Source organism: Gadus chalcogrammus, chromosome 13 (assembly GCF_026213295.1).
Source record: "Gadus chalcogrammus isolate NIFS_2021 chromosome 13, NIFS_Gcha_1.0, whole genome shotgun sequence".
NCBI classification, from domain to species: Eukaryota; Metazoa; Chordata; class Actinopteri; order Gadiformes; family Gadidae; genus Gadus; species Gadus chalcogrammus.
The window spans coordinates 4,199,674-4,225,986 of NC_079424.1; the positions used below are offsets into that span (position 1 = coordinate 4,199,674).

The 26,313-nt window shown below is 47.1% G+C and overlaps 3 protein-coding genes across 3 annotated transcripts; all 3 read right to left on the minus strand.

Moving 5' to 3' along the window:
- Positions 1-725: 725 nt before the first annotated feature.
- mcrs1 (microspherule protein 1) lies at positions 726-6,056 on the minus strand. The gene is made up of 14 exons (XM_056606811.1): positions 5,869-6,056; positions 5,159-5,310; positions 4,893-5,031; positions 4,623-4,787; positions 4,419-4,528; positions 4,204-4,312; positions 3,572-3,710; positions 3,202-3,277; positions 3,070-3,098; positions 2,838-2,930; positions 2,442-2,524; positions 1,851-1,938; positions 1,232-1,359; positions 726-1,147 (listed from the first exon to the last, which is right to left on the minus strand). The coding sequence occupies exons 2-14, from the start codon at positions 5,308-5,310 to the stop codon at positions 1,061-1,063; spliced, it is 1,398 nt and encodes a 465-aa protein (XP_056462786.1). The 5' UTR covers positions 5,869-6,056; the 3' UTR covers positions 726-1,060.
- A 460-nt stretch (positions 6,057-6,516) lies between these two features.
- On the minus strand, positions 6,517-12,435 carry LOC130401819 (25-hydroxyvitamin D-1 alpha hydroxylase, mitochondrial). The gene is made up of 9 exons (XM_056605807.1): positions 12,180-12,435; positions 11,859-12,049; positions 11,316-11,506; positions 10,423-10,623; positions 9,767-9,930; positions 9,080-9,246; positions 8,567-8,648; positions 8,157-8,354; positions 6,517-7,607 (listed from the first exon to the last, which is right to left on the minus strand). The coding sequence occupies exons 1-9, from the start codon at positions 12,387-12,389 to the stop codon at positions 7,494-7,496; spliced, it is 1,518 nt and encodes a 505-aa protein (XP_056461782.1). The 5' UTR covers positions 12,390-12,435; the 3' UTR covers positions 6,517-7,493.
- Positions 12,436-16,368: 3,933 nt separating this feature from the next.
- On the minus strand, positions 16,369-22,789 carry mettl1 (methyltransferase 1, tRNA methylguanosine). The gene is made up of 6 exons (XM_056605853.1): positions 22,573-22,789; positions 21,794-21,927; positions 21,183-21,367; positions 19,587-19,700; positions 17,529-17,630; positions 16,369-16,920 (listed from the first exon to the last, which is right to left on the minus strand). Exons 1-6 carry the CDS (start codon positions 22,650-22,652, stop codon positions 16,804-16,806), a joined length of 732 nt encoding a protein of 243 aa, XP_056461828.1. The 5' UTR covers positions 22,653-22,789; the 3' UTR covers positions 16,369-16,803.
- Between the last annotated feature and the right edge of the window lie 3,524 nt (positions 22,790-26,313).

The window sequence follows — 26,313 nt, forward strand, 5'->3', positions numbered from 1 at the left end:
CAGCAAGAGCATGTACACAATTAAAACCAGGAAAAGCATCTCCTGCTCATGTTTCTAATCGTCATCTATTTTGAACCAACTGCCCGATTGCAATGCTTTTATTTCCAATATCAAGTAGGACACCAGGGATCACTGGTGAGACTTCCGTAGATGTTCGAAGTTTGACCATCCAGATATTCACTTTTCAGTTCAGTAATGAATACAATACTGCTGAGAAATAGAACATCATCTCGCGAGATGCGTCCAGATCCCCCCCCCCCCCCCCCACGGGGGCCAGTGGGCACCATGGTGGGCACCACCCGACACTGATGACCCCCTGAGTGAGTCTTCAAGGCGGACTAGTGTCAGGTGTGAAATCACGTCAGCAGCTCAACATAAAGTAGTTTTCGCTTCAACATGCACACGTTTTGTATAGCAAACGCTTGGATAAGTCTGTATGGATCGGTATTCTATTTTCCTCATTTTGAAAACTTCCCATACTTTGACCATTCCAAATACCTTTTGGAGTCGTACTTTGTATGTTGTTCATTGTTCAAACACCGTCTACGCTTATCAAAAAAATATCAATATTGACACTAGCAACACCGGCAAATCCTGCCACAGCCCAGAAGATGAACATGACTTGATGAGTACATATAATTTTTAGCTGGATCATTTCAGTGCAAACAAGAGTAAGCTAATAGAGCAGAAATCTCATGAAGCGTATCCATTTACAAACATACTGCTTTGCAGCACTATTCCGTGGCCATATTTGAAAAAGGCAAGCTAGCACATTTATTTTGCAAGTTGAGACCACAACATTGTGTCAAGTTTAAATACAATTTAATATCCAGAAAAAAACAATACAGAAAAAAAAGACTACAGTTAAATCGTGGTAGTACGAAACATGTCTCTCTCTCGCTCCCGGAGGTTAGGTGAGCATGAGCATCACAAGAGGTCCGTAAGATGCTCAATGCAGATACAAGTTCTTGATGGTCTTCATCAAGGCTCCTGTTAATCACGCTTCCTTCTCCGCGACCGAACGGCCTCCGCGTGTAGTTTCAGTCCAAACCTGTAGAGGTCACTGCTGAGTCATCTTGGCCGCCTCCGCTTTGATGAGTGAAATGAGTTCGAGGTTGATGAGGAAGACGAATCGCAACCCTGCAATCTGAACGACACAAACACGTTGTTCAAGTTTCAGCAGACTAATGGATGAGGTGTTTGTTTCAGACGGTAAAGGCGCGTTACCCACTTCCACCACAGAGTTGTTGTTAAGTTTCCACTTGTTGCCGGACAGAACTGGTCTGCCGTCGATGTAGATCGGACGACGACCCTCGTTGGCGATGAAGAAATCGCCATTATTCTTCAGCTTAATAATTCCTGTATTTAAGTATTTAAGTATTTCAGATATAGATACAGAAGGGAAGTCAGATTGTGGGCAATAAAAAGCGACATTCCTGGGGAAGGCATTTGATAAGCGCAGTGATATACTGATAAATAACCAATAAAATGTTTACTTATGGGGGACTTTCCATGCAAGAGCACAGAAGACTTTCCAGAGCGTCCAGTTGAATAAGAAAATAAAAGATATTTCCTGTAGCAGCCTTATATAAGACATAATATTGTGGATGGGGGATAAAAAACAGGTCATATGAAACTAGGATCATAATGATGTAATAAGAAGAGCCTAATGAAATTCAATACAAATCAAATAGCATAAGGAAGATCTGTGCATGAGAAGAGGGAATATTTATGGGAAAAGGAATAAAAAATGCATAAGAAAACCCAATAAAATGTAATGAAATGACAGGAAGCAGAACGAGGAGGGTATTTTCGGCTGTAGAACAGCCCCTGTCACTGCGGAGGATCACCTTGTTTCCTGGAGATCTTCCAGGCGGGCCCCTCTAGCGACAGGTCAACGTCGATCTGTTTGTCCTTGGTGGCTCTCCCCAGGGTGATCTGGCCCACAGACAGACGACACGTTAATCTAAACATTGTTGTCCTCAACGTAGTCCATGTGCTGTTCGTTCTCCATGTTTTAGTCCTGTGCTGTTTCTCCCTTTCCATCTAAAAAGGGCCACAATTGGAACAAGCCTTTGGGCTTTGTTGTGTTTTTTAAATGTTGTTCAATAAAGTTTTCAATCAATCAATCAGACATTTACATTTAGGGCATTTAGCAGAAGCTTTTATCCAAAGCGACTGACAACGGTTAATGGACACATTGACACCGACGGTGGAGTCGACCATGCAAGGCGACAGCCAGCTCGTCGGGAGCAGTCAGGGTGAGGCGTCTCGCTCAGGGACACCTCGCCACTCAGCAAGGAGAAGCCGGGGCTCGAACTACCAACCTTTCGGTTAGCAGCCCACCCTGCTCTACCTCCTGAGCTAAGCCGACCCATTACCCAGTCAGACGGGGCTTCAGGCCCACTGCGTGGAGGAGCCCGTGTGCCGGGTGTGCTTACCTCTCTGGACCTCATGAGGTAGCGCACCATGCGGCCCCGCAGTGCAGCCAGGGTCTGGTTGTCGAAGTCCGGGACGTTCATTCCTAAGGAGAACCACAGGAGGAAGAAGCTTGTCTCTCCACTAGGGCTGGGTGATTCGCCAAAAAAATAAAATCTGTTTTTTTTCAAACCGAACCTGATGATTGATTTTAATCGATTATTTTCTATAAGTGAGAAATAGAGATTTTTTGAGTTTTCTTTTTTGTTGAGGAATAACAATGATTAACAAAGCCCAATAAATAACACATCTCCCACGCTTCTGCATGCCTCAGTTTAAAATCGATTAAATCGTCCCGCTCTACTCTCCACGCCCAATAAACGGGGGTACAGAGAGGCGGTAAACAGGGGCCTACTGACCGGTGATGCTGTCCACCAGAACCTGCCAGCGGGGCAATTCCTGCTCCAACTGGCGGATCTCCCGCTTCTGGTGCCGGTCGGAGATCATCAGCTCTGAGGGAACAAACAGAGCCATGAAGGGGCGGGCCACAGACCTGCTGCTGGACAGCCCGTCATAGGCTGATCCAGGAAGATAAAATCACCTCATAGAGGGCAGTAGCCAATCGAAGATCACATTAAGATGAATGCTTACCATGCTCCAACACCTCGTCCCTGCTGTCCCTGTGTCAAACACACAGAACGCAGAACGCATGATACTCAACTCACCACGGAACAGTTCTCACCAGAGCAACACTAAAGGGATTTAAGGAGGGGGTTCCCTTACTTTAGTTTGGCCTCATCGACCATCTGCTCAGCGTCAGAGAAGTTGAGGACCTGGTCCCCCTTCGGTAGGGGCTGGACTGTAACACACCACCATTAGACATGAGTTTATTAGGCTGTTGTCCTTGCCTCCATTCATTCACTCACACTGCCCTGACTGGACAGCCTCGTTTACTTCATGATCCATTAATTCTCTAAATATGTAGTACATCTGATCAGTTGTATTTCCACTAATCGGTGAAACACATCTATACTACAAATCCGAAACATGAATCACATTTTGAAACCTCAACAGCGGAACTGCTGCCGAGACCAGACCGTCACAGAGAGTGAGGACCAGGTGATACTAGTCCAGTTCTAAGGAGAAGACCCACCACTCTGGTCCTCCAGTAGGTAGTACTGCTTGAGCAGCTGCCAGTGGACCAGCAGGCTCTTGGGGGTCCTGGAGGGATGGAACACGCTGGGGTATTTGCTCAGAAGCTCTTGGAACACCTCCAGCTTCGGCTGACTGGTCTGTAAGATCGAAGAGACACAAAGTCATCTCTTGTTTTGACTCTGGGATATGACTAAGAAATGTAAACAGATTTGCATTTTATCACAGTATATATAAAAAAAACACTGAATAACAGTATTATATTAGAATCATAAAACCAGTGTGATATTGTGGTGATCCATCCGTGCTGTACATTCACATCCACACAGTCATCTCAAGTGGCGGACTGCCATGTTGGTTTATATGAGACAATGGCGCCCCTTAGTGTTGCATTACATGCACTTTCAAGGTGTTGTATCATACCCTACATGCAAGTCATCAGCCTCCCATCAGCCTTAACAAGTGTAATGTTCAATGTTAGCCAGCAGTTTGTTGATCATGAACAACATGTCATATAAGACACTGAGTTTGTCATGAAGATAGGAAGAGCACTATGATTATCACTGCACAGGGTCCACAAAAATGATTCAATCCACAAGTATCATTCCCTCCACGGAGCTTTCCGGTGTTTACCGAGCCGATCTTTGCCATCAGGGCCTCCTCCGCCTGGCTGAAGAGGGCCTTGCTCTGGATGGCAGCGATGGTCTCCGGGTGGAGCTGGCGCATGGCCTGCCACGCCAGCCTGGGGTGGGGGCGACAGGAAGGTGAAGGGTTAGGTGACGACGAGACCAGAAGGGGTACAAAAGGAGAGAGAGACATGCAGGGAGCGGTGTGGAGACTCGTCTTACTTTGAGATGACCGGGTCGTAGAGCAGAGCGTACCATCGCTCCTTGATCTCCCGGAAGGTGAAGCGACAGCTGAACTTCACCCCCAGGTGGACCGAGGTGAGGTCTGTGGTCTGCAGGACGCAGAAGAACCCATATGCAATCAGACTCATAAGAACCCATACGCACGCACCAGACTCATCTCACCTGTAGGACAGCAGAACTCACCTGTAAAACAGCGTTGATGAGGAGGAGGTCGTCGGTGGGTTTCCAGCGGCCCAGGTCTTTTGTGATTTGCAGCGGCTGCTTGCTCTTCTTCACCCTCTTGGCGATGGGAGGGGGGGTGACCACCATGGTGAGGGGGGGTGTAAGAGTAGTGCTGGACTTTGTCACCTGAAACGAAGGGGTTTGAAATTGGGGGAGAAGCAATCAATCGGAAAAATTCTGAACATCCGTCTTTTAAGTGTATAATTGGAGCGCTGTTGATGTCTCAGTTACCTTCTTTTTCTCATTGGACGAAGGCTCGCTCCCTGAGCAGCGGATTGGCTCTATGACTGGAGGGCCTTTCACTCTGGTTGAGGACTTCACCAGGCTGCTCTCCACCAGCTCATCGTCAAACTTCTTCCTCTTAATGGACCTAAAAAGGGGAACATTGTTTGCATTCATACATAAGTAAATCTGACATGGCTTAATTGTCTAAGACAATGATGTGGTTTTATGCTAGTTTAATTATCCGACACATATGGAAATGAAGGCAATCACACCTGGAAGAACTCCTCCGTTTGGGAATCCCACCGCCGAAGGCTTGGGTAGTCGTCCTCTTCAGATCCTTCTTCCCTGCGGGCTCCTCATCCTCCGACCGACTCTGAGCTCCGGCCGCTGCCATCTGCGGGCCTGCAGGCCCCCCCGCCTGCATCTAGTCCCACACGGAGGAGGAGGGCACGTCAGATGTCATGGCTGTATGCCAGACTTAATGTATCCTGAATAAACCTTTACTCTAAGGTTCCTAGAGACCCTCTGAACTGACTTCAGAGACGGTGATCATGCAGAAGGTTCTGCACCAGAACGCCAGCAGCACACAGCCGATCCAGTTGGCCCGAGTCACACATGCATGATCTCACACATAAACATATCATGCGTGTGATGCACCAACAACCGATGATGTGTTCACGTCAACATTGAACATTCCTGTGTGTGTCTGGCCTGGTGTTGTTATTGAGACACAGACACAGCAGGTGTTCGTAGCTACACAGCTAACCACATCTGCATGGTTAACGTTAGTTCAACGTATTTTATGCGTCTGAGCCTGCAGTGTGATGTGGGCACCAGATACAAAGAAACATCTCGAATCCCTCGTTGAGTCAGAACACAGACTAGCTAGGCTTTACTGTCGTTATTATCATGATAGTGGAACTAGCATCAGCTAGCTCCCTTAGCTCGAATATATATTGATTAATCCCGCCAAGTCACTCACCTCGGTTAAATCTTTTTGTAGGCCGACAGATTTCAGTGCATCTAGAGTCGTAGCATCCCAGGCAGTAGCTACGTCTGCTTTATATTAATATAACAACAGGAGGAGCTAAGCTAAAATGTTTAGCTTTGTTAGCTACAGTTAGCTACGTGTTCTTCTTCTACTGCTTTTGGTTTATTTGGTGACTGGGAGGTGATGTGTACCCAACAGAACCCTCTCGCCCCCTGGTGGAGAAACATGGGACTCCACCCTATAGATATCTGAATACTTAGGCTAACTAATACGGGTGTGTGTGTGTGTGTGTGTATATATATATATATATATATATTATATATATATATATATATATAGACTGTCTTTTGAACAGTGTACGTATGTAGGCATATTTTTAAGTTGTCAAAGTAAATGTACTACTGCTATACTACCATGACTTTTTTTGCTACTTCTATCAACTTGGTATTTTAATTTCTATGTTCGAGGTAGTTAATGATTTGCATGATACAGTAAACATCTTAAGAGAAATGGAGGTTGCATCAATGCTCTGTCTATTTCAAAGTTATTATTTTCCCTCATTATTACAAAGAGGAAGAAGGAAGGGCAGATTATATTATCATATATTAATAAATAGATAAAGAACACTAAATACCAATGGAGATTTTTCTGGGCATATGTTTTTATTATAAACAATGTGGAACAGAACGAGACATGTATTGCAAGATATTGGTTTGCGGCTGCAAATGAGTGCTTTGTAATACAATGCCCAGGTTCCTGGCCGTGCCCTACAGTAACCAGAAACCTCAGCACTATTTCTTAGAAATAAGTGCCTACGTGTCTAAACTGGAGCTTATCAGACTTTCAAGGTGAGCCACCAGGTAAACATGGGGAAAGAGGGTCTTTTCAAAACGGAATATTAACAGGGGCCCCTCAAAGTAGCACCAACACTTATTTACACAAAAGACTATTTAGTAGAGGAAAAAGGTCTGGTAGATTACCATCATGCTACAGGTTTATATAAAACGATTGGATGGCCGTATGAATACACACATCTCCATAATGTTTAACATCATACTAAATACAGACTTCAGATCGTGAAGGTTCAAAAAGGTTTACAAAATAGCACCCACGGTCACTTTGCACATTAGCTTTAGCTTCAATTATTCTAAGGTAGATAAATACATATAAACACATATATACATTTACAGACTATGTCATATATACAGAAGGTCCACTGTGCTGCATTCCGGACTTTTGAAATGCGGAAACAAGTATTATTAAAAGGGATTTGTTTTTCAAGTAACAGCTGCCATTCCTAGAATTACAGTATTTACACACTAGTTAAACACATAAAGGCAATACATTTCTGATAATTCACCATGATCATCTTATAAAAAGACACATTACAACACACACAGCTACATCTGGCCTGAATGAATGACAGAATGCCTCGGCCCATTCTGTCGTTTCAAGTGATTTAACGAGTAAATCAGAAGAGCCCCAGAGCCTAAATCTATTGTAGCCATCTGGAGCGAGCAACTAGGAGAAGTCCTCCTCACAGTATCTTTTTCTCTTGGACGGACAAGTCTAGTCTTATCGATTTCCCCCGTAGCTGAAGCAGTCAGCTCTAGGGGTCACAGGTCAACAAACTGGAGGTTGACATCCCGGTCGGGGACCAGAAGCGTTCGGGTCATGGGCTTCACGTCTCCCCCTGCTGGGTCTGGCTTCACCTCGAACTCCGTCACAATCTGGAGGAACCAGGAACAACCGTTATTCATTAATGGTGGTGGGAGAGAGATAATACTGTGGTTGTATTTCTGAACACAGGGATTACCCATTTAAAGGGCAAACTATAGCATGTTCAACAGATAGGATTGGCGTGTAGATAGCTCTATGCTTCATTAATGGAGGGATTCACAATGGAACGAGTTCTATTTACTTTTACATTACTTTTACATTACATTTAGGGCATTTAGAAGACGCTTTTCCAAACTGACTTACAGTAAGCACAATTGTCAGAAGAAAGGGAAACAACCATACAATGCTTTCTGTACAGTAAGGATATTCATAGAACCAAGTGCCAACCTAACGATTGTTAGGTTACCCCAAACCCCCGAATACAATGAATCCAGGTCCCACATGTTCTGTTATCGGGATTTTCACTAAGCAATTAGCAATAAACAGTATAGTTACTAATTGGAGAGACTGTCAGTACATTTCAGGAAGTACGTGTACTGGGACATGAGTGAATGTTCTGGAACCCGTTTAACGAGAGTGAGAGGAGTGAGTCAACTGACCCGGGCGAGTGCGAGGTAGAGCTCCAGCTCAGCGATGCGTCGACCCACACAGCTGCGCTTCCCGACGCCGAACGGCACCGAGGCGTACGGGTGGTGGCTCTGGTCCCGGCTTAGCCAGCGCCGCGGCTGGAACTCATCCGGGTTCGGGAATATCGCAGGGTCCCGGGAGGTGGCGAAATGGCACAGCGTGATCAGAGTCTGGGGAGGACAGACGTAGGATTAGAGATCTACAGCACGATCTTCAGCATGAGTCAATGTCTTGATCTGATCGATTATAATAAAGAAGTGTCAACAACGTGATTATAATCTTATTGATTTCACAGCACAGCGCCAGGTGAATTTGTGAATGGATGGAAGCTAGCAGATGGAGTATTTTAAATCCCTACGGACAAAACAAAAGATGAGCTTACATTTTTGGGAATGAGGAAGCCTCCAAGCTCGATGTCACCCTCTGTGAGGACCCGGGCGTTGGCAGGGATAACAGGGTACAGCCTGAAGAAACACAAATATCATGGTTACCCCTAACCGGTTACAGTCTGAAGCAACCAGTGTAATAGTTATAGTATGTTGACGCCGGTATGAACTCAGAGCTGGTGAGTAATAGTGATCACTGGTTGGTTACAGTGTGAACTCAGAGCTGGTGAATAATAGTGATAACTGGTTGGTTACAGTGTGAACTCAGAGCTCGGGAATAGTGATCACTGGTTGGTTACAGTGTGAACTCAGAGCTGGTGAATAGTGATCACTGGTTGGTTACAGTGTGAATTCAGAGCTGGTGAATAATAGTGATCACTGGTTGGTTACAGTGTGAACTCAGAGCTGGTGAACAGTGATCACTGGTTGGCTGCAGTGTGAACTCAGAGCTGGTCGAGGTTAGGTTATGGTTACGGTTATGGTTATGGTTGAGTTGTGGTTCTTCGTACCGGTGGGCCTCTTTGACGGTGGCCTTCAAGAGGGGCATGCGAGCCACGTCCGCAGCCTCGGGTATTTTACGATCTCCGAGGACAGACAGCACCTCCTCTCGAAGGGACGCCTGCAACTCAGGGTGGCGGGACAGCTCGTACAGCGACCAGGACAGGGTGCTGGAGATCTAGGAGCAAGGACCAGGGAGCGATTAACATCTCCGCCCAAAGTGTCAGTGGGAATGGGCCAGATGTTTCTAGGAAGCTGAATATTATGAGGTTTCTAGTTGATATTTAGAGGTTTCTAGTTAATGCTTAGAGGTTTTCTAGTTAATATTAAGATGGTTCAAGTTAGCTGAGTATAAAGATGTTTCTAGTTGATATTAATTTGTTTCTAGTTAATATTTCAATGTTTCTATGAAATATTTAGATGTTTCTAGTTAATATTTAGATTATTCCTTATTAGCTGAATATTTAGATGTTTCCAATTAGCTGATATTTACATGTTTCTAGTTGAATATTGAATTGTTTCTATTCAACAGAATATTTCAATGTTTCTAGTTAGCTGAATATTTACATGTTTCTAGTTGAATATTGAATTGTTTCTATTCAACGGAATATTTCAATGTTTCTAGCTGGCTGAATATTTCCAGCTGGCTGAACATTGAGATGTTTTAACAGTATAGACAGAGGATTCAGGGTTCTTACGGTGTCCACCCCAGCCAGGAGGAGCTCGGTCACGTTGCTGTAGACGGTCTTCATGGGCAGACCGGCCTGGGTGAGGTAGTAGGTGAGGTAGTTCCCCTCCACCTTCTCCCCACGAGCCATGTTCGCTACATCCTTCTGCAGACGCTCGTCGATGTGACCTTTGGCTACAGCGAAAACATGCAAAGGGGACATGTCAGTTTCAGAGTAGTCTTTTTTGAACGGGCAAGCTTAATTATCTCTGTTTTGTTCTATCTGGCGATCACCTCTGGTGATAAGCGGTACTACACCCAGTTTCTAACATTCATCATGCTAAACATGCAAGGGCTTTCCTCAGGGGGCTGTAGGCTCATTCCCCTTAGCGTTGCCTCAACAGCGTTGGAGAGGGCCTTAACAAAAATAGATTTTATATGATAATGTAAAGATTGCGACAACCAACTAGAAATGAGAAATGATGGCCCCCAATGCACTCCTGATCATCCCTGGAAGGAGGGATCCCACACTCTGCGTTCCTTCTCAAGATTTCCTCCTTGCTAATTAAGAGTTTTCCCTAACCTCTAGGGGGCTGGGGTCAGGGGGTGTCATCAACATGTTCAGCCCTCTGAGACCGTACCCGTGATTAAGGACTATACAAATACAATTACATTTGATTTACTGACCGAAGGCGAACATGTAGTCCCAGCACTGGCAGAAGGTGGTCCAGGGTTTGGGGAAGAGGCGGTGCAGCCAGTTGGGCATCGCCATGGTGAGCAGCGTCATGACGAACATGGTGTTGATGGACTGGATGAACCGCTCCGTCTCCTCGGGAACCACCGGCTCCAGACAGCCCAGCCTGGAGTCAAACAGCACAGAGGAGATACCTGGAGGGGGGAGAGAGAGAGGGGGAGAGAGAGAGAGAGAGAGAGAGAGAGAGAGAGAGAGAGAGAGAGAGAGAGAGAGAGAGAGAGAGAGAGAGGCAGAGAGAGAGAGAGAGAGAGAGAGAGAGAGACAGAGAGAGGCAGAGAGAGAGAGAGAGAGAGGAGAGAGAGAGAGAGAGAGAGAGAGAGAGAGAGAGAGAGAGAGGAGAGAGAGAGAGAGACAGAGAGAGAGAGAGAGAGAGAGAGAGAGAGAGAGAGAGAGAGAGAGAGAGAGAGAGAGAGGAGAGGCAGAGGCAGAGAGAGAGAGAGAGAGAGAGAGAGAGAGAGGGAGAGAGAGAGAGGCAGAGAGAGAGAGAGAGAGAGAGGGAGAGAGAGAGAGAGAGAGAGGCCGAGAGAGAGAGAGAGAGAGAGAGAGAGAGAGAGAGAGAGAGAGAGGCAGAGAGAGAGAGAGAGGCAGAGAGAGAGCGAGAGAGAGAGAGAGAGAGAGAGAGAGAGAGAGAGAGAGAGAGAGAGAGAGAGAGAGAGAGAGAGAGAGAGAGAGAGAGAAATATAATTATTTAATTAATTCCTGGTAAACTGGTGGACTGGGACTTAATGGTGGACAGGGAGGGTAATGATGGCCTGGGAGGGTAATGGTTAAACGGGGAGGGTAATGATGGACTGGGAGGGGACTGGGAGGGAAGCGTTCCCCTTACCCTCCAGGCCGAAGCGGTAGAACTCCTGGGCCACGTCGGGGACCAGGCCGTCGGGGTGGCGGCTGTGCCGGAGCTTGAGGACGAGGTCACTGACCACGGCGTTCAGGGCGCCGTCGTACGCCTCCACGGCCCGCGGCCGCAGCATGTGCTTCCCCAGGAGGCTCCTCACGGCCTGCCACTCCTCGCCCTCACTGGAGCACGCACACACACACACACACACACACACACACACACACACACACACACACACACACACACACACACACACACACACACACACACACACACACACACACACACACACACACATAAAGAAAGTTACAACCATGCATATGGGAAATGATCTTTTGGAATGAGATCCTTGCCCTGCGCTTTGAGCACGAATCTAAATCTCAGCACCATAACGTTTTTATTATAGGCTACTGCATATGATATCTGTACCCGTGCACAGCATAGTAATAGTCAAAGTAGGGTGTATTACGTGAGATGCATGCAAAATAAAAAACAGAAGTGTGAGGCGCTAGCGACGGAGTCTTTACTCACGATGTGAGCAGGCCGTAGCCGTGGTCCCGGAGCTTCCTGAAGTCCTTCCAGGACGATAGGTCGGAGCGCATGGGGTGGCGGCCCTCCTGCCTGAGGATCTGCTCGATCAGGGAGGGCTCCGCCACATGCACCGTGAGGATGGGCCCGAAGCTCGCCTTCCACACGGGCCCGTAGCGCCGCAGACCCTCCAGCTGACCGGTGGAGGGGGGGGGGGGGGGGGGGGGGGGCAGGTTTATTAGCATGCGGTAAAACGGTTCCCAACTATGCACAAAGTTGAAATGTGTGAGATTTGCAATGTGCAAAGTGTTTCATTCAACCCACCTGTAGTTCGTGGAGGCGCGACAGCCCTCCCTTTGCAAACAAGTCCCACGCAAAGTTGGCGATCGACGGGCCGGGCATCTCCCTCAGGGTCTTCACCACCGGCTCAGTGCTCCTCTTGATGGCCGTGGAGGTGATCTCCGCCCATCCCTCCATCCACCTGATGAGTGGAGACACGCTGCGGCTGGACACCTTGAGGGCTTGCTGCAACATCCTGACGGCTCCTGGGTGGCTGGGCCCTGGCTTCAACAAGGTTCGGTGGTATCAGAGTACATTTGTCTGCTGGGGGGCCCTCGCATTTATAACGCACCACTCTGCTCTACTGAGAAAGGATGACAGTTCTCACAGTGATCAGCCAATCACGGCGTGGTACCACGAAATGTCCCGCCCACAGACGGACAAGGAGAAGTCAGAGCTATTTGGAAGGTGTGTCCAATCATGAGGCTGATGTTGGACCATCCCCAAAAGAGTATCCCACCGCCAGACTTTGCTCCCTGGTGTTCAGAGAATGTCGGCTTACATCAGAACACATATGGAGACGTGCAAATAGTCGGTGTGCAGACTGCTAATGCAACAGACAATAGAGTCCACTTTAGCTCAATGCAATCCGCTTACTGCAATAATTAGGCTGTAGTCATCTCAAATATTTTGCTGACTCTCGATCTTCTGACCTTATAATCACTTAAGTTCTGGAGACAAAGTGTGGCATTGAGTAGCTCTCTCTGTGCGATGAACTAGTCTTTGTTAAGTAGGCACACCAGCCTTATTATTAAGACCTTAAATTTAATCTGATAAAGAACATCATCCTTATTTTAATGGTTTATGTTTAGATTCCTATGATTTGTGTGGTTACCGAATTTCTTAAAACATGACAATTAGTTTACTATTGCATAAGAGGATAGATAGACCTGTCTATCTTTATTTAAATTATGCCTGAAATATAGGCAAACTAACCAAAAATAAATGTAAACCGAAAAAATAATCGTAATGTATGTCATGTAAAAAAAATATGAATAAAGGAAAGGACCAAAGGTCAATGTGTGTGCCAGTTGTCCACTTGAGGCAAAATGAGAAGTATACGTCAGAAACTAGGATTGTGGTTGAAAGTGTGTTCAACAGTCACAACAACTCATATCACCCAAATGTTTCCACCATTCACCTGCTGCATCCTCATGTGTCCAGCTGGTTCACACCTCGTGGACCAAGTCAGGAAGCCTGAACATAGAAGGAAATTCTAACTTCTGCAGACCCTTTCTTGCATACATGATTACACACGTTGCATTCAAGTCAAATATTCTCAAGTTGGTCTCATCAACTCTTGGTTATCTATTCACGGTTCCTAAATCTCTGTAAAACCTTACACACGTAACTCGTCTAAATGATATAACAGAAGGAAAGGTCGACATAGAGCTGAACTGATTACATCTGACTGGCTGAAGGCACGAGGCAAGGTCACAAGACCTCCCACATCAGCAGGACTGTCTGGCATTCTGTCTCTCAATGGACAATGAAGAGTTATCTCCAAGTGTGAGAGATAGCCGACGACCTCTGAAGCGGACAACAATTTTCACCAAAAACTTAAAACCACCGCTCCTCAACCACTTTCAGTTGCAACATGTTGGGGTGAAGTAAACGTATAGGACAGCTAATCCTCTTTATTGTTCATTGAAGCGTTATAGCTTTTTAAGCGTATGTCTGTTTATCTTTACGTTTTGTAGTTGAAATGATTCCCTGCATGCGCTGGTCCTGCAGGTTTGCCTGCACACAGGGAAAAAGCAGAGAAACATAAAGAATCCCATGAATCACGTTGATTGTTGAACATAAAGAGAATGGCGGGAGAAATATCATGCACGTCCTGCCACTGTGGGCGTTGTCCCTGCTCTGCGTTGGGTGTGAAGGGACAGCAGAACGGTATTCGAGGACAGTATAGGTCTCTGGTCTGAGATGGCTGTGAAGTGACAGCAGCACGGTATACAGGGAACGTGTAGGTCCATGTAGCGCGTTGGCCCATGGCCAACAGGCGCACGCCTCTGCAGACTGGGATAGAGGTCATGGCCGCTGTCTGTCTGGGCAGCAGCACAGCTTCGCTCATCACAGCAAACATCCCGGCTTCCTGTTCCAACTCGATGTGAAAGTATGCAACTTTACCTAGAAATGAGTTTTGGTGAATTCAAGACGATGAGTGATGAGGTAATATTACACAACTGTTATCACATAGTCTCTCCATGCTAAATGCCAGGGTTTTGTTTTAAAGGGGAATTACCACCAATAACAGAAGAAGGGCCTTGATCATTTTGGTTCTTTTACCCGCTTTACCTTTCTTTAAGCCTGTTAAATGTTTCCTAATGGACAGGTTAGAAGTGCCACACACATCTAGCCACTTAGATAGTGTAAGAGTGTTTCCCTCCCTCCCAAAAGGTACTGGCTTCGATCCCCGGTGTCCACCCTCCACCTGGTGTTACGCCTGACCCCTGACCTCTACCTGCTCCTCAATGACCACTCTAGTACAAAAAACGTGACGATGAAATCCATGAATGGTGAAGAAGCGGCCTCCCTGATGGAGGAGTCCCCAGAGGTCTTCTGGAGGTCCAGGCTGAGGCCAACGCTGAGGCCTCATGTGGTGAGGCAGTGGAGGAGCTCAGGCCCCCTGGGGAGGGAGACCGTGCCCTCCAGGTCCATCTGCTGGGGAAGTGGGGTCCAGGTCTTAAGATGGGGGGGGGGGGGGGTGGGGGGTTGTTAAGATGACGTGATGGGATTGAAAGGGGTGGGGTTCATGCTTAATTTGAAAGTCTTCCAGCTTGCAGTTTTCAAAGCCTGTACCGTCTTGTTTTAAAGAGCCCACACCCTGCCTGCAGCGCCACAGGACTCAGAGACAGCGTCTCCTCGCCCCCCACCCTGAGCTCCACCTCTGATGGAGAACTGAACCCCGCGGCACAAGGCCTTGTGGAAGTCACTGCCCACTAATCCAGTTTTTCACTTACAGTCAAACCCTGAGACGCGGTCCCCCTGTACGACGTTCAAAATGCAGTGCAACACATGCTAACGCAGCGCCCAGAACATGCTAACGTAGCGCCCGGCACATGCTATCGCAGCGGCCGACACATGCTAACGCAGCGCCCAGCACATGTTAACGCAGCACCCAGCACTAGCTAACGCAGCACCCAGCACATGCTAATGTAACGCCCAGCTCAATGATAACATAGCGCCCAGCACATGCTAATGTAACGCCCAGCTCAATGATAACATAGCGCCCAGCACATGCTAATGTAACGCCCAGCTCATGCTAACATAGCGCCCAGCTCATGCTAACATAGCGCCCAGCACATGCTAACATAGCGCCCAGCACATACTAATATAACGCCCAGCACATGCTAACGCAGCACCCAGCACATGCTAATGTAATGCCCAGCTCATGCTAACATAGCGCCCAGCACATGCTATTGTAATGCCCAGCTCATGCTAATATAGTGCCCAGCACATGCTATTGTAACGCCCAGCTCATGCTAACATAGCGCCCAGCACATGCTAATGTAACGCCCAGCTCATGCTAACATAGCGCCCAGCACATGCTAATGTAACGCACAGAACATGCTAACGCAGAACCCAGCACATGCTAATGTAACGCCCAGCACATGCTACCATAGTGGCCAGCACATGCTAATGTAACGCCCAGCACATGCTAACGCAGCACCCAGCAAATGCTAATGTAACGCCCAGCTCATGCTAACATAGCGCCCAGCACATGCTATTGTAACGCCCAGCTCATGCTAACATAGCGCCCAGCACATGCTAATGTAACGCCAAGCTCATGCTAACATAGCGCCCAGCACATGCTATTGTAACGCCCAGCTCATGCTAACATAGCGCCCAGCACATGCTAATGTAACGCCCAGCACATGCTAACGCAGCACCCAGCACATGCTAATGTAACACCCAGCTCATGCTAACATAGCGCCCAGCACATGCTAATGTAACACCCAGCTCATGCTAACATAGCGTCCAGCACATGCTAATGTAACGCCAAGCTCATGCTAACATAGCTCCCAGCACATGCTATTGTAACGCCAAGCTCATGCTAACATAGCGCCCAGCACACACCTCAATGTACGCTTGGAACAATCGCCCTAACCGACCACAGAAGACATCATCAGAACCACCATGCAGTAGCACGTCAAGGACAAAGAAATACAGAGACTGTGTTGAATCAGGTTGGTACTGACACTTTATTTACAAAAAATAAGTTGCAGCCAACGAATAAAATAAAAATGGCATAAAATATGGTCCTAAGAAAAACATATATACAAAATATTTTGAAATATAGTTTGGAGCAAATGCACATCCTTCCACTGTAGAAAACCAAACCAAAATGGGCTCCAAAACAGAGTCGGAATAAAATAATCCTCCAGCGCCAGATTTCGAAACAAGACGTCTGATTGGACCGGAAGCCAGATTTCTGTTCACGATGCGAGTCCCAAAAATGACTGCTCAAACCTTAGTATGAACCATTCAGACGTCAGCAGTCACCCCCATCAGCCCCATCATGAAGACCCCTGCCCCGTCCTGTATTCACCACGCCCCCTGCTGGCAGCGTCTCCACATCACGTCTACAACACGGGTCCACCGGAGGTCAGTTTGCCTCCTCGATCCGTCGGAAGACCGCCAGGAAGTTCTTCCCTCCGTTCCTCTGCACCTTCTTCCCCTCTTCCGTACAGCTTCCCAGACGGCCGACGATCACATCCTCCACCTGTCCAGAGAAACAGACCTCAGGTCAGGCTTTTAACACACATGCAGACTGTCTGTCCGGGGACAAACAGACCTCAGGTCAGGCTTTTAACACACATGCAGACTGTCTGTCCGGGACAAACAGATCTCAGGTCAGACTTTAACACACATGCAGACTGTCTGTCCGGGGACAAACAGACCTCAGGTCAGGCTTTAACACACATGCAGACTGTCTGTCCGGGACAAACAGATCTCAGGTCAGGCTTTAAACACACATGCAGATTGTCTGCCCAGGGACAAACAGATCTCAGGTCAGACTTTAACACACATGCAGATTGTCTGCCCAGGGACAAACAGATCTCAGGTCAGGCTTTAAACACACATCCAGCCGTTCACATGCTAGCTCCCATGAGCTCAAATGACTGGAATTGGTATTCTGATATAATAATAGTATAATAATAGCATGCAGAACTACGGCGTTACACTGGACTAACTCAATTAAACTACAGGGCAAATATGGACAACTATTGTGTCAATACAATAGTGTTAAATGACACCGCGTCGTGAGTGGTTCCGCTGACATTGTACTGTTCTAGCGGGTGTAGCGGCGGTTCTGTTGGTTCCTCCTACCAGCTGGTCCTCAGGAACCCGCGTGAACAGGGGGTGCTCGGTGAAGTGCTTCACCATCCAGACGTTGACCTCCTCCACGTCCGTGTTGGTGTACACCATCCCCTGGGGGGAGAGAGAGGTAACATGTTTAGGAACCCGTGATCGTTCTGATGCAGGTTGAGCAGGTAAACGGAGATATATGTATATTTTTTATCATGCACTTATTGTCTGTTGTACGTCCTGGGACTTAATGCACACACTTGTTGTTGTTTGTGACAAGTGCTAATTGTGTGTGGCACTTGACAAGACGCACCAGCTCCAAAGCGACTCAGAATTCAGTGGACCTAGCCTCTGCCACAGCCCTCATACGCACTTACTCTATGTTGTACGTCCTGGCACTTAAAATAGTACTTAGTATTGCATAGCATCTTATCCTAGCTATCTCTATTGTACCCAGAGAATGGGAGAAAAATTGAGTAGAAATTGTTGGTTCTATGAACGTCTTTGCTGTACCGACAGCAAAATATATTGTTTCTCTTTCTTCAGACAAATGTGATTGTATTGTAAGACGCTTTGGATAAAAGCATCTGCTGAATGCCCTAAATGTAAATGTTACACTTTAAATAGCCACGTCCAGGCCAGCCATTCCACTAATCTTGCCACAGGTGTCGTTATCGACCGGACCAAAATAACCTGCAGAAACCAGAGGTTAGTCACCCCAACAACGTGTTCCTTTGACTTTAGCCCAGAACTGATAGGGCTCTCAGAATCCAACGGGGCTCTACTGAAGTCCACAGGACTCTGTGTTGCCCCGTTTCCTTTCTGTGAAGGCAGGAGAGCCAATGCTGAAGCGAAATGGACTGCATTTATACTGCGCTTTTCCAACCAGTGGCCACTCGAAGCGCTTTACATTACTGCCAAACAATTACCCAATCAGTCACACACCGAAGGCGGAGTAGGACCACGCAAGGCGACAGCCAGCTCATCGGGAGCCGTGAGGGTGAGGTGCCTTGCTCGGGGACACTTCGACACTCCACGTTAGGAGGAGCCGGGTAACGCACTAGCAACCTTCCGGTTAGAAGGCAACACGCTCTACCTCCTGAGCCACAAGGCGCCCAGAGAACTCGACACAACGTAGAGCAAGCTACGGCCGGGATACGACTGGGAACTGAATGGAGAGGTTTCAGTGTCTGACCGCAGTTTTCTACTAAAACCCCAGTTCACTCCTCCCCAACCCCCATCATTACCCCCAGCCCAGAAACAATGTGGGATCCAAGCCAGGGGTCAGCTTACACCCACATTAGACAAAGTGAGGGGGACACACACACACACACACACACACACACACACACACACACACACACACACACACACACACACACACACACACACACACACACACACACACACACACACACACACACACACACACACACACACACACACAGGGGGGGAGGGAGGGGGCTGCAGTCAACCACCTGGAGGCCATTTTGTCTCGGAGCGACGGGGTTAAGCTAACTTTATTATTATTGGTAAACGATCAGTCAACTATTCCTCTAACTCTACCAAAGCCTTGAACGGATTTTCTGTATTCAGCGGACGGTCTACAGCAGTTGTTCTCCAACTTTTGCTACTTGTTTACCCCCTCCAAGATTTTTTTTTTTCAGTTGAGTACCCCCTTCACCAGCACAAACAATTTTGGGGAGAATTTTTGAACATAAATAATGTATGTGTGTTCTATTTGGCATTGTAAACCTGAACATTAAAAGGGTGCAAATACTCACAATTAGGTGAGAAACATGAGTCTGTGCTTCATGCAACGGCTGGCTACTGATTCTCCTTTGTCCTTGTTTTCAGATTTATGTTTCAACCACTTGTCCATTTTCGAGATTTTCTATTTTTCAAGCTTTCAGAATTTAAACTCGAACAGGGTGAATAATGTGCTTCAGGGTGAAAGTCTTTTGAGCACCCCCTTCAGTACTCCAAAGGACCCCCGTTTGAGAACCACTGCTCTACTGTAGAGCATCGCACACAGACCACGGAGAGCGGCGGCGCCGGTGGCGGCGGCCCGGCACTCACCCCGACCCGCAGCGCGTAGGCGTACTCGGCCAGCAGCGTGGCGCTGATGATCCTCCACTTGTGCTTCGTCTTCTTGAAGTGGGGGTCGGGGAACAGGAAGAACATCTTGCTGAGCTGCAGAGGAAAGAGAGACGGCACGGGGTGAGGAAGACTACTCAGAGGGACGAAGGCCACAGGGTGCGGAGGAGCACGCTCAGAGGGAGGAAGACCATGGGGTGAGGAAGACCACACTCATAGGGAGGAAGGCCACAGGTTGAGGAGGAGCACGCTCAGAGGGAGGAAGACCATGGGGTGAGGAAGACCATGGGGTGAGGAAGACCATGGGGTGAGGAAGACTACTCAGAGGGACGAAGGCCACAGGTTGAGGAGGAGCGCGCTCAGAGGGAGGAAGACCATGGGGTGAGGAAGACCATGGGGTGAGGAAGACCACACTCATAGGGAGGAAGGCCACAGGGTGAGGAAGACCTCCTCAGAGGGAGGAAGACCATGGTGCGAGGAAGAACATGGTGCGAGGAAGACCACTCTAGCCCTCTGCCTAATGTTAAAATAAACGGTAAACGGACTGCATTTGTACAGTGCTTTTCTAACCAGTGGTTCTAACCAACGCTGTAGAATATGGCTTAACATTCACACACACACACATTCACACACCGACGGCGGTGTCTCCCATGCAAGGCGGCAGCCAGCTGGGCGAGATCAGTTAGGGTGAGGTGTGTGTTTCTCAGGGACACCTCTACACTCACGTCAGACCATAATTTCAGTGTCTTCGGTGAAATAGACAATTTCAACAACACAGCTACAGGTCATTGAATCTGTCTGAATGATTTAAATCATCAGGTACCCTTCATTAGTTCCACTAAATGAGGTCAAAGGAGATGGACGGACAGGGGACTGATTACAGGGTGACACCACCGCAGAGAGGAAGTTGCCTCAGACCCAACGTGCCACCGCAGCTTCAAAAGAAACGCTTCAATCAGTTATTTTTAGCCTTCAAGACATCAAAAACAGGAAGGCTCCGTTGCAACACTTGATGTGAGGATGGAGGGCGAGTTCGGAGCGGTTCTCATTCACTGTCCTCACGTCATTTGGTTTCTGCCGATTGGCTCATCAGTCAAACGACCGTACGGGCAGAGATGAAAGGGCTGCAGACCGAAGGCATTTCCTCTTTTTGTGAGCATATATTCCCTGAACTGCATGTCTAATGAATAAAAGGACACCCAATTAAAAACCTACCTGACACTCAAGGAACACGAGAACACTGTTTCTGAACACTGCCGCCCCAAAGTCCATTATATCTAGAACCAGTCTAACCAGTCCATTATATCTAGAACCATTCTAACCAGTCCATTATATCTAGAACCATTCTAACCAGTCCATTATATCTAGAACCATTCTAACCACTCCATTATATCTAGAACCATTCTAACCACTCCATTATATCCAGAACCATTCTAACGAGTTCATTATATCCAGAACCATTCTAACGAGTTCATTATATCCAGAACCATTCTAACCAGTCCATTATATCTAGAACCATTCTAACCAGTCCATTAAATCCAGAACCAGTCCATTCTACCCAGTCCACTGTAGACGCACCTGTCCCTTGGTGAAGTAGTTGGGCAGGTACTTCATGGCGTTGCTACGGAGACAGGCCACGTTCTGGTAGCCGCCGTCCTCCGCGGCGCGCAGCGAGCGGATGCGGTCCTGGACGTAGTCCGACACCTTGACCCGGATCTCCAGACCCAGGATCAGCTTGTCTGGGAAGAGCGGAGACAGCTCCACTGGGAACGCAGGAGAGCGACGTCGTCAGGGGAGCGCGTACAACACACCAGGTAGACCATCGAGCGAGTCACTGCCTAAAAAGGGGGGACGTGGTCGGCCGTTACAAGCCGTTTACACGTCTCTTCTGACGCCACAAGTGGGCGTGTCCACCTAGATGTGTGATGGGTAGATCGGCAACATTTGCTACAGACCACTGGTTGGGCCGGTAGACTGATCCATCCAGCGTACGTCCAGGTGGACACGCCGACTTGTGATGTCACCAAAACACAGCAAAAGGCCGTTTTTTTTTCCAAATGCTTGTAATGACCAATCACACTCAGCTGGTGGCGCTAGATCCCCCCTTCTTAAGATAATGGAGCAATGAATACCCTGACTGAAGACTTCGATCCCTAAGCCATTGATTATTGGTTATTGAGAAGCGTTACCTAAAAGACCTCCGTAACCACAGCCGACGTCTGCAAACTCGACCTGGGCCGCCGCCGCGCCCCCCTCGGACGGGGAGCCAGGGAAGAACTCGGGGTACAGCGGGGACCAGTCCATCTTCTCCGGACTCACAGGACTGGGGGGGGGGGGGACCAGGAAGGAGAAGGAGACAACGGTGTTGAGGTTGCAGAGGAAGATAGTTTAACTAGAAGTTCATACACACGTTCTATCTAAAGTTATTAGTGTACCTACCAGTTCACACTCATTCGGTATAAAGATACAAGTCTAACTACTACTACACACGTAAAGTAACTAGTGTAACTACTAGTTAACAAACTCATTCTCTATAAAAGATACTAGTGTAACTACTAGTTAACACACTCATTCTCGATAAGATACAAGTGTAACCACTAGTTAACACTCATTCTCTATAAAGAATCTAGTGTAACTACTAGTTAACACACTCATTCTATAAGATACAAGTGTAACTACTAGTAAACACTCATTCTCTATAAATAAACTAGTGTAACTACTAGCTAACACACTCATTCTATATGAAGATAATAGTTTAACCACTAGTTAACTCTCATTCCATATAAAGATGCTAGTGTAACTACTAGTGGACACGCTCATTCTGCATAAAGTTAGGGTAACAGGTAAAGAGTAACTACTAGTTATATATAAAGCCAGTCCAAGTAACTTAATAATTCAATCTAAAGCTAGAATTAACCACTAGTTGTAAAGTGTAACTAGTGTCACTAGCGTTCACTCTGGTACTCACTAGTCAAACGTGTGGTCGGCCATCGGGTTGGAGTGAGCCCTCTGTCTGTAGTACCGCTTCTGGGGCATAGACAGACTCATCCTGGATCTTAATGTTAACTTCTGTATGCGATCTGAAGGAATAGAAAGAGGTTTAATCACTTAAAGCTCAACTGCACAGTAACCACGCTTCTTATTTTACTACGAGTCGCAGACTACTGACGTCACGTCGTGCTGAGCGAGGGATTCTCACGGGTTGCCAGATTTGACATTTATCCTCTTTATTTACAAAACGACTCTTTAAAAACTGAAATGACCATCACATTGCTCGGAAATTAAATATTTTATTATTCCTAATCATTCCTATTGCTCTCCTCGGGCAATTATCCCAATTATGATTCGGATCTTTTCTGGTGCTGATGAATAAAGAGCCATCGCATCGATAGGGGTGCTCCCTGCTGGCCACAGAGGTTAACCGCAGTGGATGTCGCCAGAGGCTGCTGTAGAAAAGAAAATTATTACCAAAAGTAAGCTAAAAATATACCTAAAACATAGTCATTATGCATACATGCATTCCTACGACAATGCAAAGGTCTTCCACATTGTAAAAAACAAAAAAACACAGTCAGGATAATAGATAATGTAAGTAAATAAATAACAATATTGTCAACAGTCAATGTCCTGACTCGAGTGTGTTGGATAACCTATTGAACCCTTGGTGATCTCTGAACCGTCCAGCCGTTGTCTTTGCTTCCTTTTTTTAATCGAGCAGCAGGCTGTGACTCTGGATAAATAAAAGATTTAGGTCTGACTATTAAACTATCAGCAGGCCTTAGAGACATCCCATTCTAGCCGTAGAGTTGTATTAATGCACTTGAGGCAACTTTATTGAGTTGTAACATAACTGAAATATAATTGATTTTGAATCATTTAGCAGATGCTTTCATGCAGACGTCTTCAAGGTAAAGCTGATAACAACTGAGACCTGACATCAATACTGTCGAAACCACAAGACTTGCAAGAGCTGCATTACACTTTTCACAAGACAGCGGGCCGACAGTCGTGGGAGTAAGAAACCTGACGCGTTCTGTAGTCTGAGGCTGATCAGAAGGGAATTATCTATTGCACATGGTTTGGCTTCTGTACATATCTATATATCGTAATGAAGGAAGTATCTTTTGTATTTACAGTATATTGTATGTTTATTAATCCTATGACAATGTTCAATGAATATAATTACCACAGGGGAATAATCCACATGCAGTAGAATTCACTTTTCTAACTTTTTGTGAAAGTTTGAACAGAAGGTTGAAACTCGTGTGTTTTTAGAGAGTGTAAGAGCTGATTGTTGAGCACATCCTGGTGATGTTGTTCCACACGTCGCCCACTCCCTCTGAAGTCTTTCGTTTTCTTGATTCTCCCACCCACACACACACACACACACACACACACACACACACACACACACACACACACACACACACACACACACACACACACACACACACACACACACACACACACACACACACACACACACACACACAAGATACAAGATTGTTTATTGTCATATACACAATGGAAACATAGTTACGCTGGGCAATGAAATTCTTAATTTGCAACTTCCCTTCACACAAAATATACTTAAAATAAAAAAAATTAAAAAAATAAACTAAACTACTAAAAATATCTGTACAAAGAGCAGAATTTAGTTAAACAAAAACAGTTAAATATAAGGTGCTGTTTAGCATGTGCAATGGTCGCATACAGCAGAAGGCCCTGAAAGACATTGAAATATAGAAGTTTTTGAATATATAAATTGGATGTTATTAGTAGATAAGCTCACAGTTGAAAATAAATACAGTTCACAGTATTGAATATAGTGCAAAACAGTATTGAATATAGTGCAAACACTACAATATAATGCACACACAGGCCTGCATGAACTCATGCAGTCCCAGAAACACACACCCACACAAACATGCCTCGGCATACAGGCATGCAGGCACACACACATGAACACACAAAAACACACACACAAAAAAGATACACACAGTTAATATGAGTCATAAGGATGATGAAGACTGACGTATTTGACTTATGATTATTGTTATTGTCGTAACAGGTGAAGTCGCGAAAAAGGCCCCCAGATGTATCTTAAGAGATGAAATGTCCCCCAAAAAAACGTCCCGTCGGAGGAGTTAATGTCAGGTGGCTAATGTGTAAGTGACTTGAGGAACTGGAAGAGGGAGAATGTAAAGGTTAGAGATCCGATGGATCAGCCACCTCTTCATCTCACTTCCCCCTCAGTCCACCACTCTCTGCTGTGGACTGAGGGGGACGGGTTATTACTCAACCGGGAAAGTAAAAGCCCTCAGAAAGCATTCAGCACACGGCTGCGTGCTGTAAGTGGTAAACGATGAAACCCGGCACCCTTATGGTTCCTCTGGTGAGAGCAGACGTATCGTGTTGACACCCGATCGCTCCGATGGACACTCGACCTTGTCAGGTCCAGACTCAGGCTCGGTGGACGTTCCTCGGTGGATGTCCTCAGGTGGCTCCCCGTCCCACATCTGTGTGGCGGGAACAACAAGGATGATGTCACGCGTGTTTGGGAAAAACAACAATGTCTTCCCTCCAGGTTGTTTACACAACGCGGCGACGGACAAGATGTTGATACACAGAGGGTCGCATACCAGACGGCTCCCGGGATCACAGTCGCTGCAGCGAACCTGAGACAGACCCGGGTCACACCGGGGGGGGGGGGGTTCAGCCTGAGCAGCCCCAGGGTGCAGACCCAGCAGATCCTACCTGGCCATGCCTCTCCTTGGGCCAGTGAGAGGCATGGCCAGGTAGGATCTGCTGGGTCTGCAGTAGATCCTACCACCCTCTCCTCCATCATCCCAAGTCAGGCTGGGGGTGCTGCTAGGAGATGATGGAGGACTGTAGCCCTACAGCAGTCAGGGTGGGGGTGACGGAGGAGATGATGGAGGACTGTAGGCCTACAGCAGTCAGGGTGGGGGTGCTGGGAGGAGATGATGGAGGACTGTAGCCCTACAGCAGTCAGGCTGGGGGTGACGGAGGAGATGATGGAGGACTGTAGCCCTACAGCAGTCAGGCTGGGGGTGACGGAGGAGATGATGGAGGACTGTAGCCCTACAGCAGTCAGGGTGGGGGTGACAGAGGAGATGATGGAGGACTGTAGCCCTACAGCAGTCAAGGTGGGGGTGACGGAGGAGATGATGGAGGACTGTAGCCCTACAGCAGTCAGGGTGGGGGTGACGGAGGAGATGATGGAGGACTGTAGGCCTACAGCAGTCAGGGTGGGGGTGATGGAGGAGCTGACGGAGGAGATGACTGAGGGGGTCGCCAGCGGGGGGAGGGGCAGCAGCAGAAAGGGAGTTAAGGGGTCCAGTTTGGGTTTATCAATGGAGTCATGCGTTGCTAGTGTTTGGCTTTAAGTTCCTCATAGTGGGCAGGATGATCTAGTTTTAGCTCAAATTCCCAATATTCAATCAAATATAATACATCCTACATGATCTTTAGACTTTCATTCTTCTTCTGTGGTGGTTGAGTTCCCTCCCCCGCTGTTTATAGGGGCCTCTTAGTGGAGGGCCCCCCAAAACACAGCCATTAACAACAATAACAGTAACAACGAAAACAACTGCAACAACACAGCATTTCCGGTCGGAATCGTAGAGAAATGCAAACACTGTAAACACGTAGACTCTCCAATAACTATTTTATTAATTGTTCATACTAA

Coding starts and splice junctions, on each gene's coding strand:
- mcrs1 (XM_056606811.1), bottom strand. CDS start 5,310: ATGCAGGCGGGGGGGCCTGCAGGCCCGCAGATGGCAGCGGCCGGAGCT. Junction 4,788..4,892: donor CGTCCAATGAGAAAAAGAAG/GTAACTGAGACA, acceptor CCTTCGTTTCAG/GTGACAAAGTCCAGCACTAC. Junction 3,278..3,571: donor CCTACTGGAGGACCAGAGTG/GTGGGTCTTCTC, acceptor GGTGTGTTACAG/TCCAGCCCCTACCGAAGGGG.
- mettl1 (XM_056605853.1), bottom strand. CDS start 22,652: ATGAGTCTGTCTATGCCCCAGAAGCGGTACTACAGACAGAGGGCTCAC. Junction 19,701..21,182: donor ACTACTTCACCAAGGGACAG/GTGCGTCTACAG, acceptor TTTCCTCTGCAG/CTCAGCAAGATGTTCTTCCT. Junction 16,921..17,528: donor GGGTTCCTGAGGACCAGCTG/GTAGGAGGAACC, acceptor TTCTCTGGACAG/GTGGAGGATGTGATCGTCGG.
- LOC130401819 (XM_056605807.1), bottom strand. CDS start 12,389: ATGTTGCAGCAAGCCCTCAAGGTGTCCAGCCGCAGCGTGTCTCCACTC. Junction 9,931..10,422: donor GGACTACATGTTCGCCTTCG/GTCAGTAAATCA, acceptor TTTTCGCTGTAG/CCAAAGGTCACATCGACGAG. Junction 7,608..8,156: donor TCTACCTCGCACTCGCCCGG/GTCAGTTGACTC, acceptor TGGTTCCTCCAG/ATTGTGACGGAGTTCGAGGT.